Genomic DNA, 19,824 nt, shown 5'->3' on the forward strand with positions numbered 1-19,824 from the left:
AGAGCAAAGGCCAAAAGAAACATTTCAAATAGAGGGAATGGCACATGGAAAAATCCCTGAGGTTGGAGAGAGCAAAGTAAATTGGAGACTGAGAGAAGCCTGGCCAGTGTGGCACTTCTGCCTGGGAAGGTGGCATGAAATGAGGCTGGAGAGCCAGGCAGGGGCAGCTAGGTTAGGGATGTGTTAAGGATGTTGATCTTAAGCATAAGAGCAGTGAAGCACTCCCAAATAACTTAATTGATTCATGTGCTGTTAGGTAGTGTTGTAGGAGACAAAAACATTCATTTCATTAAGAATAAACTATTGAAAAAATACTTTGGAGAACTACATTCTGTGATTTTAGTTAAATAACTCAGCTTAGGTAAATAGGGAAAATGAATAGATTTTTCTAAAACAAAAACAACTTACAGATTATCTTAATGTTTCACTGAATACCTCCTAAGTGAGGTAAATTTGAAAATTAAAAAACACACACACACACACACACACAAAAACCTTTCCCATTCTTAACAACTGATGAAGCATTGAAAACATTTAGGTGGCCCTACAGGGTTTGGCTCAGTGGATAGACCATCGGCCTACAGACTGAAGGGTCCCGGGTTCAATTCCGCCAAGGGCACATGCCCAGGTTGTGTCGGCCGATCCCCGCAGGCCAGACCAAGGGACCCCACCGGTGCATGAATCCATGCACCAGGCCTCTAGTGATATATAAATAGCTATGGAATAGGACAACAGAAAAAACAAAGTAATGACTGCCATGGAAATTATGCCAGGATGACTATAGCCATATGAGTGCATGCATCAACCACTAACTTTGAGAACTACTCTTAAATTAGCATATTAAGTCCTCCTTTGAAGGAAAAAAATGTATATTTACCCTGTTCCTGCCTTTATTAGAGGTGGAAAAAGATAGAAGAAGAGAAGGTTCAGAAATCTTCCTGGTTGCCAAGTATTGCAGTAATGAACTGTTGAAATTTCTGTTTACTTGCTGGTTCTTTTTGAAATAAAGAAGTGGATGGTGGTTCCTATTCTGTCACTTATTAAATGATTAACCTTACACCAGATAACATGCCATTACATTGTCTTTACACAATGATGTCATTGTGTACTGATGACTTGCAATCAATTTCCTATTCGTAGTTTGCATTTACACACCATTCAGATTTGTGGTTAATGTTTATGAAGATTGTCTTATCACTTTTAACAGCTTCTTAAGTGACTGTAAGAATTTGCCATAGTGGAAGGATTATTTGCCAGTCAAGTCTTCCTGTTAGTTCCCCCACTCACTGCCCCAACATACATGTGTAGTATCAGTAATTACTCCAACTAAGAGAATAAGAGAAGTTTCCCAAAATTAGAACACTTAACTTTGATGTGGAAAGGTTTGGTTCAGTCTGCTTTGATTTGCTTTTACTTCGCAAAAATGGAGTTAGAAGAATTGGAAGGAGGTGCTGGAAACCATTTTCATTATGTAGACTATAATACATCTACTTTAATTTGTATAATATTTATTTAATATTTAAAATATCCTCTGTTTTCTAAGCATCTTGGTTGATTGGTCAAATAAATGATTCATTTGTTTTAAACAGGTCAAGGTGAAGATGTTCTTAAAGGGCCCCAGATCACATATGTCACAGGTGTAGAAGGGGATGATGTTGTGTCTACACAAGTAGCCATGGTAACCCAGTCTGGGTTGAGTCAACAGGTTACACTCATATCCCAGGATGGGACTCAGCATGTAAGTATGCACCAAAAGCCAAACAAGTTTAATACTATTTCTCTGAACCTGGGCTTGAAAGTCAGATTAGGTCCCACTTGAGGAAATCCTTGAATATCGGCATAAAGTTTGGACCTGAGCTTGTAGGCACTGCTAGCTTTCCTAAAGGTTTTTCAGTAGCATGCTGAGTCTAAGAGAGAAGGTTTGTGACTCTAGAACTCAGATGGTATTACTGGTATAGTTCAAAGGCAAGGCGATGAAGGTCATTACCACAGTGAAATTGAGGGCTTGAAAAGTAATGGATGCATGTGAAACACAATTCAGAGAAGGTATAGGATTTGGTGGCTAAATAGGTCCAGGAGGTGAGATTAAGACATCAGCAGAGCCCTAGCCAGTTTGGCTCAGTGGATAGAATGTTGGCCTGTTGGCTGAAGAGTCCTGGGTTTGATTCTGGTCAAGGGCACATGCCCAGGTTGTGGGCTTAATCCCCAGTTGGGGGCGTGCAAGAGGCAGCCAATCAATGATTCTCTGTCATCATTGATGTTTCTATCTCTCTCTCTCCCTTCCTCTCTGAAATCAATAAAAATATATATTAAAAAAAAAAAGAAATCACAGAGCTTTGGCTGAGTGATGATGGCATCATTAAAAGACCCTAGGAAGTCAGTGATGGGCAAACCTGTAAAATTTCCAAAGTGTGGCACTCTCCCTACATGGAGTCATGGGAGCTTCACATAATTAGTAGAACAGGTATCTTGATTTCCCCAGGAAAAGCAATGTAATGGTTGTTCTCCAATAGTCAAACTTGTTATTGTTTTTCTATATGCCACTAGCCGAAAACAATTCAGACTAGATTTTATTTTTAAGCTCTAGCTAAGATGGGCTTAGCGCCTGGTGGAAATAGGCATCTGGGATTCTTTACCTTCTATATCTGCCTTTTCCTTGGCAAACTCCCTCCTTACCTCTGTCTCTCAGAGCTTTACCTCCCATGATTAATCTGCCATTTGTGTTGGTAACTGTTAAGATGCTGGTGTTAGCTAGGAGGCAGAACGTAGTCAGGATTGGAAAATATGAAGCTCTTGTGCCATCCCATTTAACACCTCCTTACTTTTTTCTTTTTTTTAAATTGATTTTGAGAGAGAGAGAGGAAAGGAAAGGGAGAGAGAGATAGAAACATCAAGGAGAGAGAAACATCAATCCTGCATGCCTCCCACCGGGGATGGAGCCCACAACCCAGACATGTGCCCTGACTATGAATCGAACTGTCAAACTCTTGGCGCATGAGTCAGCACTCAACCACTGAGCCACACCAGCTGGGCCCTCCCCTTAACTTTTGACATCACTAATTCCACACAGACAAGGCCCTCTGGACATCATTTGATCTAACTTCCCTCCCTCCCTACTACAGGAGAAATTCTCTCCACAGCAGCCCTAAAATACATGAGGCAGTTTCTCTCTTAAGAGGCAGCCTGTTCCATTTTTGGATTATTATAGTGTTTATCACACAGTAACCTACTACCATGTCATTTACTTAGTGGCTCCTCTCTGACTATATAGAATGAGTTTAATCCCTCTTCACATGCTCCCAAACAGCTATTTTCCCCACTACAATGTTGTATTTTCTGGTAACCTTCCCATTCTCTTCAGGAATTAGGTTTCTGTTCCATTCCTTTAGTCAATTAAACAACAAACATTTATTGAACATCTATCCAGTGCTAGACATTTTGGTAGACTTAGTGTGGGGAGCACAGGAAGTATCATAGTCTAATAGGAGAGAGACCTTCCTAAAATAAACAATCCGATATAATAAAAGGCTAATATGCAAACTGACCGAACGGCAGAACAAACGGTCGCTTTGACACGCACTGACCACCAGGGGGCAGACACTCAATGCAGGAGCTGCTCCCTGGTGGTCAGTGCACTCCCACAGGGGGAGTGCTGCTCAGCCAGAAGCCGGGCTCACTGCTGATGAGTGCAGTGGTGGTGGCGGGAGCCTCTTCTGCCTCTGCGGCAGTACCAAGGATGTCCGACTAATGACTTAGGCCTGCTCCAGTTGGACATCCCCCGAGGGCTCCTGGACTGCGAGAGGGCGCAGGCCGGGCTGAAGGCTGCCCCCGAGTGCACAAATGTCGTGCATCAGGCGTCTAGAGCAGTGATGGCGAACCTTTTGAGCTCGGCGTGTCAGCATTTTGAAAAACCCTAACTTAACTCTGGTGCCGTGTCACATATAGAAATTTTTTGATATTTGCAACCATAGTAAAAGAAAGATTTATATTTTTGATATTTATTTTATATATTTAAATGCCATTTAACAAAGAAAAATCAACCAAAAAAGTGAGTTTGCGTGTCACCTCTGACACGCATGTCATAGGTTCGCCATCACTGCTCTAGAGTCTCATAAAGATGGGTATATAGTTGAGTGCTGTGGCAGTCTGGAGGAAGAAGTAAATGATTTTTCCTGAAGGAATCTTGGAGGCCCTTATAGAGAATGGCTATTCAGTTGGATCATGAAAAATATTCATGAATGCCGTAACCGGTTTGGCTCAGTGGATGGAGCGTCAGCCTGCGGACTCAAGGGTCCCGGGTTCAATTCCGGTAAAGGGCACGTACCTTGGTTGTGGGCACATCCCCAGTAGGGGGTGTGCAGGAGGCAGCTGATTGATGCTTCTCTCTCATCAATGTTTCTAACTTTCTATCCCTCTCCCTTCCTCTCTGTAAAAAAAATCAGTAAAATATATTTTTAAAAAATATTCATGAGTTTGCAAGGCAGAGATTGAAGGAAAGAGCAAAGTCATGAAGATATAATAGTCTGGGACTGCAAATGGTTAGTTGTGGTGGGAGTGCCAAGTGGTTGGTTTGGAAGTATTGGAAGAAGAGTCTGGAGAGGCTGTGAAAGGCCAATCATGAAAGGTCACAAATGCTGTGTAATGAACTGTAGTGATAGGGAGTCACTGGACATTTAAGCAGGGAGCATATTGAAATTTGTTTTTGTAGAAAGGTGTCAAGGTAGAGGGTGATTAGGGAGGGTTAGGCTGGATACCTGGAAAGAAGTGGTGTTTGTGGGAAGTCAGATGAGAGAAAGGTAAGGGTCTAAATTGGCAGTAGAGATGGAGAGGAGAAAATGTATTTAAGAAATACTCAATTTTCTGATAACCTCCTTCTAAAATAGAAGATGTTTATTTGCTCTCCTCAGAGTAGATTTATACAAGGGTTAGGCCTAGTCCTTCATAAAGATTGTCAAATATAACAAGAAACATTGACTGATTTGTAAAATGCATTGTATTGCAGGTCAACATATCTCAAGCTGACATGCAAGCCATTGGCAATACCATCACAATGGTAACGCAGGATGGCACACCCATCACAGTCCCTGCTCATGATGCAGTCATCTCCTCAGCAGGGACACACTCAGTTGCTATGGTAACTGCTGAGGGTACAGAAGGGCAGCAGGTAATTGCTTTTTTTCTTCTTTTATATCAATCAAAACATGTCAATATCAAAATTGTTAATAGATGTACAGTGTGATATAGCAGTTAAGCACAGAAACTTCAAATTGATCCCAGTTTTACAGTTTCTAAGTTACATAACCCTCTGAGTCTGTTTTCATCGTCTGTAAAATAGGAGTGTTGCATCTGGCACATAAGACTGACATAAGGATTGATTGAGATAGCGCATTTAAACTACTCAGCCCATTAAGTGTTCATTAATGATAGCTCTTCCTACAATCATCATCATCCTCAGACTCTTAGGGGAAAATTCATTTGCAAAATTTAGTTTATTTAATTTTTTGAATATGTAATATATTCACATAGTTCAAAAATCAGAATGTATATACAGGTATGCATTGAAAAATCTTCCTTCTGGCACTCTCCCTTCCAGGAGTCCAGGAATACACCCGTGCCTTCCCCTTTCCCTCACGCCCCCCACCCTTCACCATTCGCTTCCTCACTCCCAAGTTCCAAATTCCCTTCCTTTACCTCCATAACTTGTTTCCTAAGCCCATTTCTTCTAGGAATTACTTTTTCTGCCTCTGTAATTTACCCAATATATGTTCTCTTACAAAAAAAAAAGTCTTCCCACCCCTGCCTCCATCAACCTTGTTCTTGCCCCGTAGAGATAATCCACATTTATTGGTTTCTCATGTATTCTTTCAATGATTCATGAAGCATATACAAACAGATACAGTCATTTTCCCCATTTCCTTTTTTTATGGTAGTAAACTGTTCTTTACCTTGTTGGTTTTTTAATTTACTAACATATTTAGAAAGTCTATTTCATTATATAGAGAGCTTCCTCATTCTTTTTTTAATCTATATTGTATTCCACTGTATGGGTATGCCATAATTCATTTGGTTTTTGCTGTTTCAAACAGCACATAACCTTGTGCACATGTGATTTTGCATGTGTATGAGTATATCTTGTAGGTAAATCCCTAGAGTGGAATTGGTGGGTAAAAAGATATATGGGTTTGCAATTGTAATGTGTTGCCCAACTTCCCTTCTAGGGTTGTGCCACTCTATATTCCTGCCGGCAGTATTTGAGAGTGCCAAGCTACTCTTCCCTTTTTTTCCCTGTGGGAAAAAAATCCTTTTGGATTTTTGTCAATCTGATGTATCTCTTTGTAGTTCTAATTTTTTCATTTTCATTAAAATACATGATATTGATTAATACATTTAAAAACTATTCTTGTACAGTGCTGAAGGCAATGTTAAGTTTCACTGCAGTGAGAGTCTGTCTTAATTAGTAGCTCTCATTCTTCGTAAATTCATTTGTAGATTTCAATACCATCATAATAAAAATTTCAGCAGACTTTTTTGATGATATAGATAATCCAGTTCTAAAATTTACCTGAAAATGCAAAGGACCTATAAAAGCCAAAACAATATTGAAAAAAGAACAAAGTTGAAGTTCTTCTACACCTTGAAATACAAAACTCAGAATCTTAAAGCTTCTGAAGAATTGAGTATTTTTGCAGCTTTAGAGAAAAGATTTCTTAAGATACAGAATGTACTAACAAAAGAGAAAACTGACCAATTGGACTTCATCAAAATTAATTCTGCTCACCAAAATATATCACTAAAAAAAAAGTGCCAAACTGGGAAAAAGTTAGTCACAGTATTTATATATCTGACAGTGAACTTGTATTGGAAATATATAAGAAACCCTCTACAAATCAATAATAAAAACATGAACAGCCCATTAAAAATGAGCAGAATAAATAAATAAAGTTTTTAAAAAGAGCACATTTGATTGCTTATTTAACAGACCCCTTACAAAAGAAGATGACTGGCAATAACACAAAAAGTACTTAACATCTTTAGTCATTAAAGAAGAGCAAATTAAAATCACAGTGAGATACCTTTCAGACACAGGAAAATGGCTAAAATAAAAGAAGACTTAAAACCAAATGTTGGCAAAGATGTGAAGTAACTAGAACATTCATATACACTAGTGGGAGTGTAAAATGATACCACCACTTAGAAGAACAGTTTAGCAGTTTCTTATAAAGTCGAACATACCTCTGCTCTTTGACCCAGAAATTCCACTAGAATTCATACTGTATGGTTCCACTTGTATGAAATCCAAGAGCAGACAAAACAAATCCATGCCATAGAAATCAGAAAGTTCTGCTTGGCTTGGGAAGGACATTGATGGCATGGAATATGAAGGAACTGTACTATATCTTGTTTTAGGTGCCAGTTTCACAGATTATCTGTCAAAACGCAATAGAGCACCTAAGATGGGTACTTATATATTGTTTGCTAATTATACCTTATGCAAAAAACACACAAAACAATACAACTTTCAGGCTGTCTTATAGAATGGTCCCACCTAATCAGTTTGCAGCCATTTCCATGGCTCTAGAATACTGGGTTGGGTTTATAACTCAGCTTGGGTAAATATACCTTGTACTAATTACAGTTGCAGGTCTGGAAAGATAGTGACCCTAAAGCAAACATTCTTATGCAGCTTATCTGTAGCCTGTGGGCTAGGACAATTCTCTGGAGAGATAGGAAAATTCTCAGAAGACAAGGCTTTGAGGGCTGGAATGAAATCAGTCTGCTTCCAGCACTGGGGATATCACAAGGGTGGGAGGTTTTACGTGAGAACCAGCTACTGCCATTGCTTCTCTGCTGCAGCTGTAAGCCATTGTGCAGATGTTGATGATCCACTTGGGGTGTTCAGACTCCACCTGTGGATTATCTGAAGGGTAGGCTTTAGCATTATTTGTAGTCCAGACCCTCTAACTTGGCAGGATAGAAACTAAATGTTGTCTCTCCTGTGGTGAGTGTTGCTGAAATCTCCGCTTTTTCAGACTTCCAGCTGCTGCTTTCTACCAGAATTATTGGAACTTACCGATACACTGGCAGTTCTGGTGTCTTAAGGAATTGGGGAGAGTTTATACACAGATTTGGGGGGGGTCCCCCTCTGGTTTTCTCCTTTCTAGAATATTCCTCCCAATGTATAACCATTCTGGCAGCCCTAGACTCCATTATCTCATACGTTAAGTTGCCCTGTGCTGCGCAGACTGGGGAATGGTCTCAGTGAAAAAGCTATTTCAGCAGAGATGTGAACCAACATGATTTCCTTTCTTTGAGAATCCCCTGCAGTTTCTGCCTGCTTTTCCTCATTCTTCAATGCCTTCGACAGTTGCTTTTTCCTATTTTTGTCCACAGTTTATGATAGTTATCTGCAGGATGGGTTAGTCCGATATAAATCACTGCCCTTGCTGGGCCAAACTCTGTTACTAGATTATGAAACATTGCTGGGATTGATCCAGCTTAGCATTTTAGTGGACTAGTGGCCAAGAAAAACAGAAATTTTAGTTTTTAATATATTCTTCCTCTGAGTTTGGCTGAGCAAAATTTTAGAATATCATATAACAGAAGTATTTGATGCCATTTTCCATGTTATCTACATAGGAAGAGTTACATTTGTGGTTTAAGAGCCATGAAAGCACTTTTAACCACTCTGGATAGATGCTTCAGCAACAATATGCAAAGATTCCATGGCATCTAAAATAGGAAATGAGTATAACAAGATATGTTGCTATTTGTCAGTAATGCTACTGGTCCTTTCAGTTTTCCTGGAGTCTAATGAAAAGGTAACGGGTAAACAGGAGAAAACAGTATATTATCGACCACTGCTCCAAACTTGGAAGTAGACATTTGATGTTTGAATTATTCCACATGTGTAACTTTCCAAGCATCCACTTAGGGTAATAGAACCCAGACACAGTCATGTCTCCCCTGAGTAATAGAGTCAGTGATAGGATCCACTTCTCCAGTATCCTCTACCCTGATATACCATTGCCTCACTCCATAATCTTGGATAAATCCCTTCTTTCTGAGCCTCGGTATTCTCAAAAGAGGAGTCCAGAACAGACAATATATAAGGAAGGTCTCTTCAGCTTCAGGCTTCTGCAGCTCTGTGGTCAGAAGGGAGTTTTTCCTTTTGAATTTGAAGACAATCCTTTTCCTTGAATGGATTTTAACCTATTTAAATCATAATTTTTTTTAGCCCTAGCTGGTTTGGCTCAGTGGATAGAGCATTGGCCTGCAGACTGAAGGGTCCCAGGTTCAATTCCAGTCAAGGGCATATGCCCAGGTTGCAGGCTCAATCCCCAGTAAGGGGTGTGCAGGAAGCAGCCAATCCATGATTCTCTCTCATCATTGATGTTTCTATCTCTCTCTTCCTCCCTCTCCCTTCCTCTCTGAAATTAACAAAAATATATATGTATTTTTTAAATCATAGTTTTAATTCTTTTGTGTATTTTTTGGTTAAGGTTGCAATTGTGGCTCAGGACTTGGCAGCATTCCACACTGCCTCATCAGAAATGGGGCACCAGCAGCACAGCCATCACTTAGTAACCACAGAAACCAGACCTCTGACCTTAGTGGCAACATCCAATGGTACCCAGATTGCAGTTCAGGTGAGTCCAGAGGCAGCTGTCTTCCGTCAACAGCAGCACTACACATACCTCTCAACCTTGGACACTGTGCTTTATGCATAACCGTTACAGGAGGCGGGACACAGAATAATCTGTGTCACTTTAAGGAAATTGCTGTGTTCACGTAGATTCAAAGAGACCAACACTTTGTTCTTTACTAACTTTGCATATTCTAGGGGAATTTTTAGTGAGAAAAATAAAGCTTCTAGTATGTATCCCATATACATCAAGCCAGCTATCTTAACTCTCAGAAAAAAAGTCTAATTAGGCCCTAGCTGGTTTGGCTCAGTGGATAGAGCATCAGCCTGCAGACCAAAGGGTACTGGGTTCGATTCTGATCTAGGGCATGTACCTGGGTTGTAGGCTCCTCCCTGGCCCAGGCCCTGGTTGGGGCTCATGCAGGAGGCAACCAATCAATGCGTTTCTCTCACATCGACATTTCTCTCTGTCTTTCCCTCTCCTTAACTCTAAAAATCAATGGAAAAATATCCTCAGTTGAAGATTAAAAAAGAACACACTGATGAAAATTCCAGCCATTGGTTCTAATTTAGCTTATGGGCATAGAAGCTAAAGGCTCAGGAAGCGCTCCAAATTATCTCCCTTGGAAAAGATGACTGTCTTTGTCCCTTGCATGTGCAAAAGTTTATCAAAATCCTAAATAAAGAAACTGTATTATTCTCCCCTGTAAGAATTGGGTTTGTTTTTGTTTTTATTTTCTCTTACTGAAAGGATCAAGTGGAGGTTGCTTAACAAGCCCAGGTGCCAGAAATCCCACTTCTGGCATATAAGATTCCTTTGGCATTATCTTGATTGTGGGTTTGTGTATGTTCCTGTTTCAGCTTGGAGAACAGCCATCTCTGGAAGAAGCCATCAGAATAGCATCCAGGATCCAACAAGGAGAAACACCAGGGCTGGATGACTAATCCCAAGAGCAATAAAGCCAGGGAGCCTTTCATCTTCAGGCAGCAGAGCTCCAGGAAGCCCGGGGCCCAGGAAAATGATAACTTTTCCATTCCTCAACACTGTACACATTTTTATGCAAGAGTGGAGAACATTTTATTCTTGACACTTTTGTGTATATAACCCTTGGAATAGATTTCCAAATTGATTCATTGTGTACAAGGAAGTATGAAATTAGGGCAATCCAGTAAATTTTCACATTACTCTTTTATCACATTGCAGACTCCTAGAGTCTTTATGTAAGACAGTGAAGTCTTACCGAGACTTAGGGTGGATTTTTAACTTACTGTGAAAAAAAAACCACACAAATAAAGGCTATATCTAAAATATCAAAGGTTCTATATGTCACACAATCATAATTCCAAAAGCCATCATGGATAATAAAGAATGTAAAGCCTGTAAATATTTCCCCTGGTTAGTAGAGTGTCTGCAGCTTTTGTTCTACTGTATATTTGTCTGTTTTTACTTTTGTCTCATGGTTTGAAGACTGTTCATTAAGGCTTCCATTCCTGTTAATTACCAGCTCTTCAAGCTGAAATGCTAATTATATTAGCACTACATTGGATTATGTATAAAATTACAAAGTTTGGTTACTTAAAATTAAAAAGCTAAATCCAGTACTTTGGTTTTGTTAAAGACTTTACTTAGTGTTCATGTTTTTGTTACTGTTTTAAAAAAAAAAAATAATGCACTATCAAAGTTTGACCACAATCTGGAGCCCAGATAACAGTGGCTTTACTCTGAAAATAAGGTTAGTGGGTTGGTGTAAATTATTTATTTTTTTGCTTATGTACTTTTATTTTAAAGCTTATTTACCCTAAAGTTTATTATTTTGAATACAGCAATTTTTAAAATGTTACCTTTATATTTGTTTTATTAAATTGGTATGGGGGGTGGGGGGAACTGTTACAGAAAATACCACAAATGTAATAGATTATAACCCAACACACATGATTGAGAGTACATTGTAGATCAAGCACCGAATAAGTACTATTCTATACATTTTTATGTACTCATAACAGTTTTGTGAGATATATGGGATTTACAATGCCATATTTGTACAGGAGGAAAGTGAAGTTCCAAAGAAGTTAAGTGTCTTACCCAGGCCTATAGCTGTGAAGGGGCAGAGCAAGGACTTGAGAACCCAGACTTTCTGACTCCCAAATCCAGTGTGTATTTCACCACGCCACAGCTGCCTTCTCAGATGATAATTTATGGCAAAGATGATCAAGATGAGCTTTGGTTTCTGGTTACCTAATGATCTGAGCACTTGGAAAACCATCTCTAATGTCAGAAATTCAGCTAAAGATTAAAAAAAGGGGGAGGGAGTGGAGGGTTGTCCTGCAACAATCACTTGGTCGCTGTCATTCTCCATGCTTTGTTTGCCAGAGAGCTGACATGTGGCTGGTTTTCATTTCCAGCTTTACAATAAAAAAGGAAAAAATGTCAGGCTGTTTTATTTCATGCTAGAGGCCCCGTGCACAGACTCGTGCACATTGAAAATAAATTAGTTAGAAGGTGGCCGGTGGAGCGAGACTGGGCAAGACAGGCCAGACACATCCTGGAGCCAACCTTCGGCGATCCCTCCCCAGCTGGTGCCAGGGCTCGAAGGGCGTCTGCGGAGTGAGCAGGGTCCCTCGGCCTGGTCTGTGGGGATCCTGCAGAAACCAGCAGTCTGACATCCCCTGAAGGGTCCCAGAGTGGAAGAGGGCACTCTGCAAAGTTGCTGTGGCTCTGCAGCTCCAGGATTGAGTGTCTGCCCCCCTGGTGGTCAGTGCACATCATAGCTACCAGCTGGTCACTTGCTTAGACTTTCACATATATAGATGAGTGTTATCTTGGATCAGGTTCTTTGAAGTCTTAATGAAAAAGGGTCATGACTTAGTCATTTGAAATGGGAAACCTTTCTGAGTTGGGCAGGGCATTGGTGGCTTGCCCTTCAAAGCTGTTCGTAGATACATAACACTAGAAAAGGTCTTAGTCACCCGCAGATCCAGTCTTCATTCTTGACAGGGACATTTAAACATGCTGAGAACTCCCAGATGAGGCCTGCTGAGGCTCAGAAAGGGGCCTCAGGCGGTGAGCAGGAGAACAGAATCTGGGAAGTCCCAGGGCGGAGCACCAGCCTCCCAGTCCCTGTCCTGCCAATAGGGAGCTCCTGGGCTGGGCCCACCAGCCCATCTGTGCTTCCCAAGACCCAAACCCAAGCTATCGACTTCCCTGGGCCTCTCACAGCTCCTTTGCCGGCTGGACTCTGCTGGTGGACCTGATTATCCCCCAGCTCAAAAGAAAAAGCCTTCCTACTGGCACCAGAGGAAAGTGCAGAGTGGTGCTGTTGGTTGGTCCCCTCCCTGCCTTCCTGGCAATGGGACCTCAGGAGGGGGCAGGATTTCCCCAAGGACAGACTCCAGCTGATGAGCTGACAGTTGTTAGTTAGTGAGGCTGGTGTAGGTTTCACAGTGCAGGATGCCGGAAGGAGCCCTCCAAAGTTGAAGTCCCCCAAAGGCACTTGATGAAACAAGAGTACACTTTAGCAAAAGGAGCCGGTAGGAGAATAACTGCAATACAATCCAGACAATGGTCAAGGCAAATCTTTCAGTCCAAGAAAAACACTCTATCCCAGACACAGCTCTGGGCCACTACAAAGGAAAGAATTTAGAAAATAACACTAGCTGTGTTGGCTCAGTGGATAGAGCGTCAGCCTGCGGACTGAAGAGTCCCAGGTTTGGTTCCGGTCAAGGGCACATGCCTGGATTGCAGGCTCGATCCCCAATGGGGGACGTGCAGGAGGCAGCCGATCAATGATTCTCTCTCATCATTGGTGTTTCTATCTTTCTCTCCCTCTCCCTTCGTCTCTAAAATCAATAAAAATATATTAAAAGAAAAAAGAGGAAATAGGATAAAATGAGGGATTGGCTTCCTTAATCCTCTACCGGTGGCAGCTGCCCAGGGGACCACATCACTCCCTAACTACCCCCAACTCGGCCACCCTCCATCAGGAGCAAACTAACTGGACAGTCTCTCATGCTGCTTTCCTGTGTGGCAGCCCTGGGACTGGGACTAGGTAAGTACCTTAGGAAACCAGGCACTAAGCACTGAAATAGACTAGATTTCCATGTATCATCCCAAGGAATTTTGGGTCCAGCATTTCCTGGCTCAGATGTGATTGTAGACCAATCAAGTGTCAGCAGACCCCAACAGTGAGAGGGGACAGTGAAAAGGAAAGGGCACAGCTGAAGTCTGTTGTCAGGAGGGAAAGGTGGAGAAGGCTGCCTCAGCCCCCTCTGCTGTAGCACTTTCTATACTTAGATTTCCTTTAGGGATGAGGAGATCTTTCAAACAATACTTTGTGTGTGTGTGTGTGTGTGTGTGTGTGTGTGTGTGTGTGTGTGTGTGTGTGTTTTCCAGAGAGAGAGGGAGAGGGAGAAAAAGAACCATCAATGATGAGAATCATTGATCAGCTGCCTCCTGCATGCCCACACTGAGGATCAAGCCCACAACCCGGGCATGTGACCTCACCTGGAATCGAACTGTGGCCTCCTGGTTCATGACTCAATGCTCAACCACTGAGACACACTGACAGGGCCAAATACCCTCCTTTCTTGTGCCTGAGGAACAGGGCTGGCGTCATGGATGTGTGACCAGTACAGTTGAACAAGACCCTGCACTCTGGCCCTGACCAGCTTGGCTCAGTGGTAGAGCGTTGGCCTGCGGACTGAAGGGTCCCAGGTTCGATTCCAGTCAAGGGCATGTACCTTGGTTGCGGGCACATCCCCAGTGGGGGGTGTGCAGGAGGCAGCTGATCGATGTTTCTAACTCTCTATCCTCCCTTCCTCTCTGTAAAAAAAAAATCAGTAAAATTTATTTAAAAAAAAAAAAAAAGACCCTGCACTTTGAAGGGCCCTGCACTTGGGAGTTAATGCACTGGAGTTGAAGTCTTGAAATTCTTAATCATCTTATCTGTGAATCTGTGTTCTGTAAGTGAAGTCTCAAGGAACAATGAATGGAGCAGGAACTGGGGGCTTGGAGCCTGGACTTAGTCCCACCCCCTGTGGCCTGTCTCAATGAGTTCTCTTCTCCATGCTGCTTCCCTGCCTGGCCTCCCCATGCTTGCCCTCCCCCTGTGACTGCTGCTGTGCCTTCTGCCTTTGGCAGGGGCCTGGGTGCCAGTGCAGGAGGGTCAGTGACAGACGCATACACCCTGTGGAGGTTGGTGCCCATGGTGGTGGCCATTCTTGCCCTAGGTTGGCAGTACCATAGTGTTCCTGGTGGGTGGCCGACTTTAGCTGAGTCTTGACAGGAGCAAGCCTCTTGCCTATCCCAGCTCTGAGTTTTGAAGATACCTGGGAGTAGCCCATTTACTGTGGGCTGGGGTGGCAGTCCTGTGGGAAGGGGTGAGGGGATTTGTCGGCCCAAGAGAGCGCCTGCCCCAAGCACCTTGAGGGCCCAGGCCCTCAGAAACTCTTTCCCCAGGCTTGTGCCAGGAGGACCCTCGCTTCCTCCCTCCTCCTTTCCTGGGCCAGCTCCAGGTACCCTCCCTTCCTGGAATGAGCCACAGAATTCCAATTGCATCATTTCAGTGATCCCCAAATACAAGTTACACACTCTGATAGTTTCATTTAAAATTGGCATTGCATAATAGAAATATGAAGGATAACATTCATACTAAAGTTCTTTAATTTTTCTTAGAATGATGTTAAATAGCAAATTAAAACACCATGAGAAGTAGTGTGTGTGTGTGTGTGTGTGTGTGTGTGTGTGCGCGCGCGCGCGCGCAGAGGGGTGTGAAGGGTTTTGAGTTCAGTGTCATTAGGTACGTTAACATTGTTGAGCAAATATCACTACTCACCAGCTAAAGAACTTTTTCAAACAATAACTCCCCATCACCCCTCCCCCAGCCCTGCAGCCACCTTTCCATTCTCTATGAATCTGCCAAGTACCTCGTATAAATGTCTTTGTGTATCTGACTTTATGTATGCATTTAACCACACTTTTTTGGAGACAGAGAGAGAAACATCAATCTGCTGTTCACTTATTTTTGCATTCATTGGTTGTTTCTTGTATGTGCCCTGACCAGGGATCGAGCCCACAATCTTGGCGTATTAGGACAATGCTCCAAGCAGCCGAGCTAACCAGCCAGGACCTCACAGCACTGTTTTTCCTGCTTTTTGACCAAGAGGCCCCACATTTCCTTTTTGACTGAGCCTCACAGATTGTGTAGCCTGCCCTGCTGAAAAAAGCCCTTCTCGCCCTTCTCGCCCTAACCAGTTTGGCTCTGTGGATAGAGCATAGGCCTGCAGACTAAAGAGTCCCAGGTTCGATTCCGGTCAAGGGCATGTACCTTGATTGTGGGCACATCCCTAGTGTGTGTGTGTGTTGGGGGGGGGGGAACCAGCTGATTGATGTTTCTCTCTCATCGATGTTTCTGACTCTCTATCCCTCTCCCTTCCTCTCTGTAAAATAATCAATAAAATATATTTAAAAAAAAAAAAGCCCTTCTCTTCTCACTGTCACACAGCAGGTGTGACTTGTATTTTAGGAACATAGCATCTGCTTTTCCCTTTTAGATTGTGGGGTCTCTTAGGATAAGGGAGAATTCCACTTCCCCATAACTCCTGGTGACCTGGCAGAGCAGCAGGTCACCTCTAGCTGTTCCCTCTGGCTCTAAACTCCCCTGGCTTGAGAGGTACAGAGAATCTCCATGCGGGATTTCAAGTGTTTCTAGAGCACAGCTAAACTTGAAGGACAGAATGTCATGCTGAGAGTAGACTTACTCAAGATTCAGGCTAATTGCATGAATAGCTAAAATGTGAATTATCTAGCAAAATGCCCCCCCGACCCTACTTTCTGCATTCAAGTGAAAGAAAATGGGATTCCTGTTCTAATGTCAATCCCAAATTTCTCCCTAGTTTGCCTCCCCTCCGCAGGGTTCCTCTGGACACACAGCTCCTAGCACTTCACTAATCTGCCCCGAAGCCCTGGCTCAGATAGGAGCCTGAGAAAGGGATGTGGAAAACAGCTCTAATCTGGATTACAGACTCTGGCGGTGCCACCCAGATAAATTCTGCAGTTTCTCTGGAAAAAGCAAAAACTAAAATCTGCAAGAGGGTTGCCTTATCTTTGTAAGTAAGAAGCTTTTGCTCTAAGCCAGTGACTGACAGGGCTTTGGGGCAGGGCAATATGTCCCAGTTTGGAAGCAGCTCTTAAATTCACCAGATCTTACGCAGATAAAACTCAACTGGCAAGTGGTGGTTCCCCACCCCACCTCCACTGCCTTAGGGCTTTTCTAGCATCCTGAAATTGCTTACTGTTCTTTTCAATAGGAACTCAGGAACACCAGAAAAGTGAACCACTTTTTTTCTGCATATGTGATCTTCACTATTGTGAAGCTGGGGAAACCTTGTGGGTATTTCAAAGTAAATTTAAAAAAAAAGGGGGGGGGGTACTAAATGAATGAGAGGCATTATTGGTGAGCCTGGGAGTCAGCCACCAGCAGGAGGTGCTGTGTAGGTTTAGGGAGCAATCCACAGCTACACACTGCTTGCTTACGGTGTCCTAGAATCTAGAACAAGTTAGCCAGCTGTGCCTGGGAAGGGCAACCTTTTCTCTCATCTTGAAGGATATCATTTCATCCTGGGAGAAAACAATGTGAGGGACTAACAGGGGTGGGCAAACTTTTTGACTCCAGAAAGTCCTGAACCTGCATGTACTCCTCTAGGGTGAGTGAGAGTGCCTGATTGTAGCCATCCATGCCAAACTAAAAGGAACGAAAGTAATATTTGCAAATCTGATAAGATAAAAATGGTATTGCATTGCTATTTTAATTTGCATTTATTTGCTACTGAGATTTAATATTTTCTCATGTTTAAGGCCACTTAATTTATATTTATCTTGTGATTTACATGTTCATGTATTTTCATATTTTATTTTTACTGATTTTACCAATTATTTTAATATTAAGGATATTAACTCATGGTATATACTACATATATTTCCCTCAGCTTGTCATTTATCTTTTTACTTTATTGTCTACCTCAGATAAACATTTTATTTTTACTTTTAGTATATTTTTATTGATTTCAGAGAGGAAGGGAGAGGGAGCGAGAGATGGAAACATCAAAGATGAGAGAAAAATCACTGATTGGCTACCTCCTGTACACCTCCTATTGCAACCTGGGCATGTGCCCTTGACCGGAATTGAACCGACCCTTCAGTCAGCAGGCTGACGCTCTATCCACTGAACCAAACCGGCTAGGGCAGATAAACATTTTAAATAATTTAATGTAGTGAAATGTATTAGCTTTAAACAATTTTTTTTTATTTGTGGTATTATTCTGAGAACAATCTTCCCTCAGCAAGATTAAGATAAAAACTATTGTGTGGTCTTCTACTTCTTTTATGATGTCATTATTTTACTTAAATCTTTACTCAGTCTGGAATTTATTGTTACCTATATATATAAAAGCCTAAGCGACTGGCCGACCGGCTGGTAGCTATGATATACACTGACCAGCGGGGACAGACACTCAACACAGGAGTGGAAACCACAGACATGGAAACATAGAACAGACTGATTAAATTCAGAAGGGGGAGGGCAAGAAGAGATTAACCAAAGATCTTATATGCATTCTAGAGGCCTGGTACACGGATGTGTGCAACTGGTGGGGTCCCTCAGCCTGGCCGGTGGGGATCGGGCCAAAACGGCTCTCCGACATCCCCCGAGGGTTTCCAGATTGCGAGAGGGCGCAGACCAGGCCGAGGGACCCCACCTGATCATGAATCCATGCATTGGGCCTCTAGTAAAATAATGATAACAGTTAATATTTTTGAGTCCATACTATTATGCCAGACACATGCTTTACAAGTACTGACTCTAATACTTTCAACAGACCTGTGATGTAGGCACTGTTATTTTACATGCTAGTTCAGGGGTGGGCAAACTTTTTGACTCGAGGGCCACAATGGGTTCTTAAACTGGACCAGAGGGCCGGAACAAAAGCATGGATGGAGTGTTTGTGTGAACTAATATAAATTCAAAGTAAACATCATTACATAAAAGGGTACGGTCTTTTTTTTTTTAGTTTTATTCATTCCAAACGGGCCGGATCCGGCCCGCGGGCCGTAGTTTGCCCACGGCTGGACTAGAAGGACCCTGACTGCCTCCTCTGGGATGACACTAAGGAGGAAATAAATGCCCACACCAGACCTGGGAAACTAGTTTTGTTTCCTTGCCCAATCTGCCAGCCATTTTTGGCTTTATAACCAGTGTTGACCAAAGGGCACATCAGATTCAGTCCTAAAAGGCCAGTTGCAATCCTTGCGAGTGGAAGGTACTGGGAGCTAAATATCATGATCACGCATGTACTTACCATCCTAAGCCCCAGCAATATTCAACACTCCTGATGGACAGGACGATGGCAGTATTCTGCATCACACTCTACAGTCCCAGGGGGAGGGCTACAGGGCCACCTTCCTCCATCCCCACAGGGAAAGTCACTTGCTCACACAAAGGCAGGCCCAGTCCAGGGCCGCAGTGTCAACGCTGATGGACGGCAGCAGGACTCCAACAGCTCCTATCCCATGTGCTTAGACTGCAGCCTTTGCTGCCCTGCTGTGGATCCAAGTCTAATAAGTGGACTCTGACTTTGTTCCCGGGGATGGCTTCGGAAGGGAGTGGCCCACTAGAGGGGAAACCCCATCCCTGTTCTGGTGCTCCATGTCCCTTCCATTCATTAGCATTGGAGTTGGACCTCTTTCAGGAGCAAGGTAGTCTACAGAGAAGTCATACCACAGACGTCCAGGCCCCTAGGAGATGGCGGCCAGGATCTTTTACTCAGAGATTAGTTCATTCATGAAAAGGCACCGAAAGGCCTCCATCCATACTGGCGGCTCTCGTGTATCAAATGACCCGTTGGCATTTCACTTTTAAAAATATATATATATATTTTAAATTGATTTCAGAGAGGAAGGGAGAGGGAGAGAGAGAGAGGAACATCAACAATGAGAGAGAATCATTGATCAGCTGCCTCCTGCACACCCCCCACAGGAATCGAACCGTAACCTCCTGGTTCATAGGTTGACACTCAACCACTGAGCCACGCTGGCCAGGCGGCATTTCACTTTTGACAAAGATTTCCACAGATTCCTGTTCTTTCTGGCCCCTGAGTTTAGATTTCCAGTACATGCAGATGCTCTGGCT

The 19,824-nt window shown here is 42.7% G+C and overlaps 1 protein-coding gene across 2 annotated transcripts in view; it reads left to right on the forward strand.

The window, feature by feature from the left end:
* Window positions 1-11,840, forward strand: part of ZNF143 (zinc finger protein 143) — a 32,352-nt gene extending 20,512 nt beyond the window's left edge. For both annotated transcript variants that reach the window (XM_005873961.2, XM_005873960.2), the window contains exons 13-16: window positions 1,590-1,738; window positions 5,003-5,164; window positions 9,501-9,647; window positions 10,505-11,840. In XM_005873961.2, the coding sequence (XP_005874023.1) occupies window positions 1,590-1,738; window positions 5,003-5,164; window positions 9,501-9,647; window positions 10,505-10,588 (542 nt within the window). In that variant the 3' untranslated portion in view covers window positions 10,589-11,840. The remainder of the gene's footprint in view (window positions 1-1,589; window positions 1,739-5,002; window positions 5,165-9,500; window positions 9,648-10,504) is intronic.
* Window positions 11,841-19,824: the final 7,984 nt, after the last annotated feature.

This window comes from Myotis brandtii, unplaced genomic scaffold (genome assembly GCF_000412655.1).
Source record: "Myotis brandtii unplaced genomic scaffold, ASM41265v1 scaffold422, whole genome shotgun sequence".
In the NCBI taxonomy this organism is placed as follows: Eukaryota; Metazoa; Chordata; class Mammalia; order Chiroptera; family Vespertilionidae; genus Myotis; species Myotis brandtii.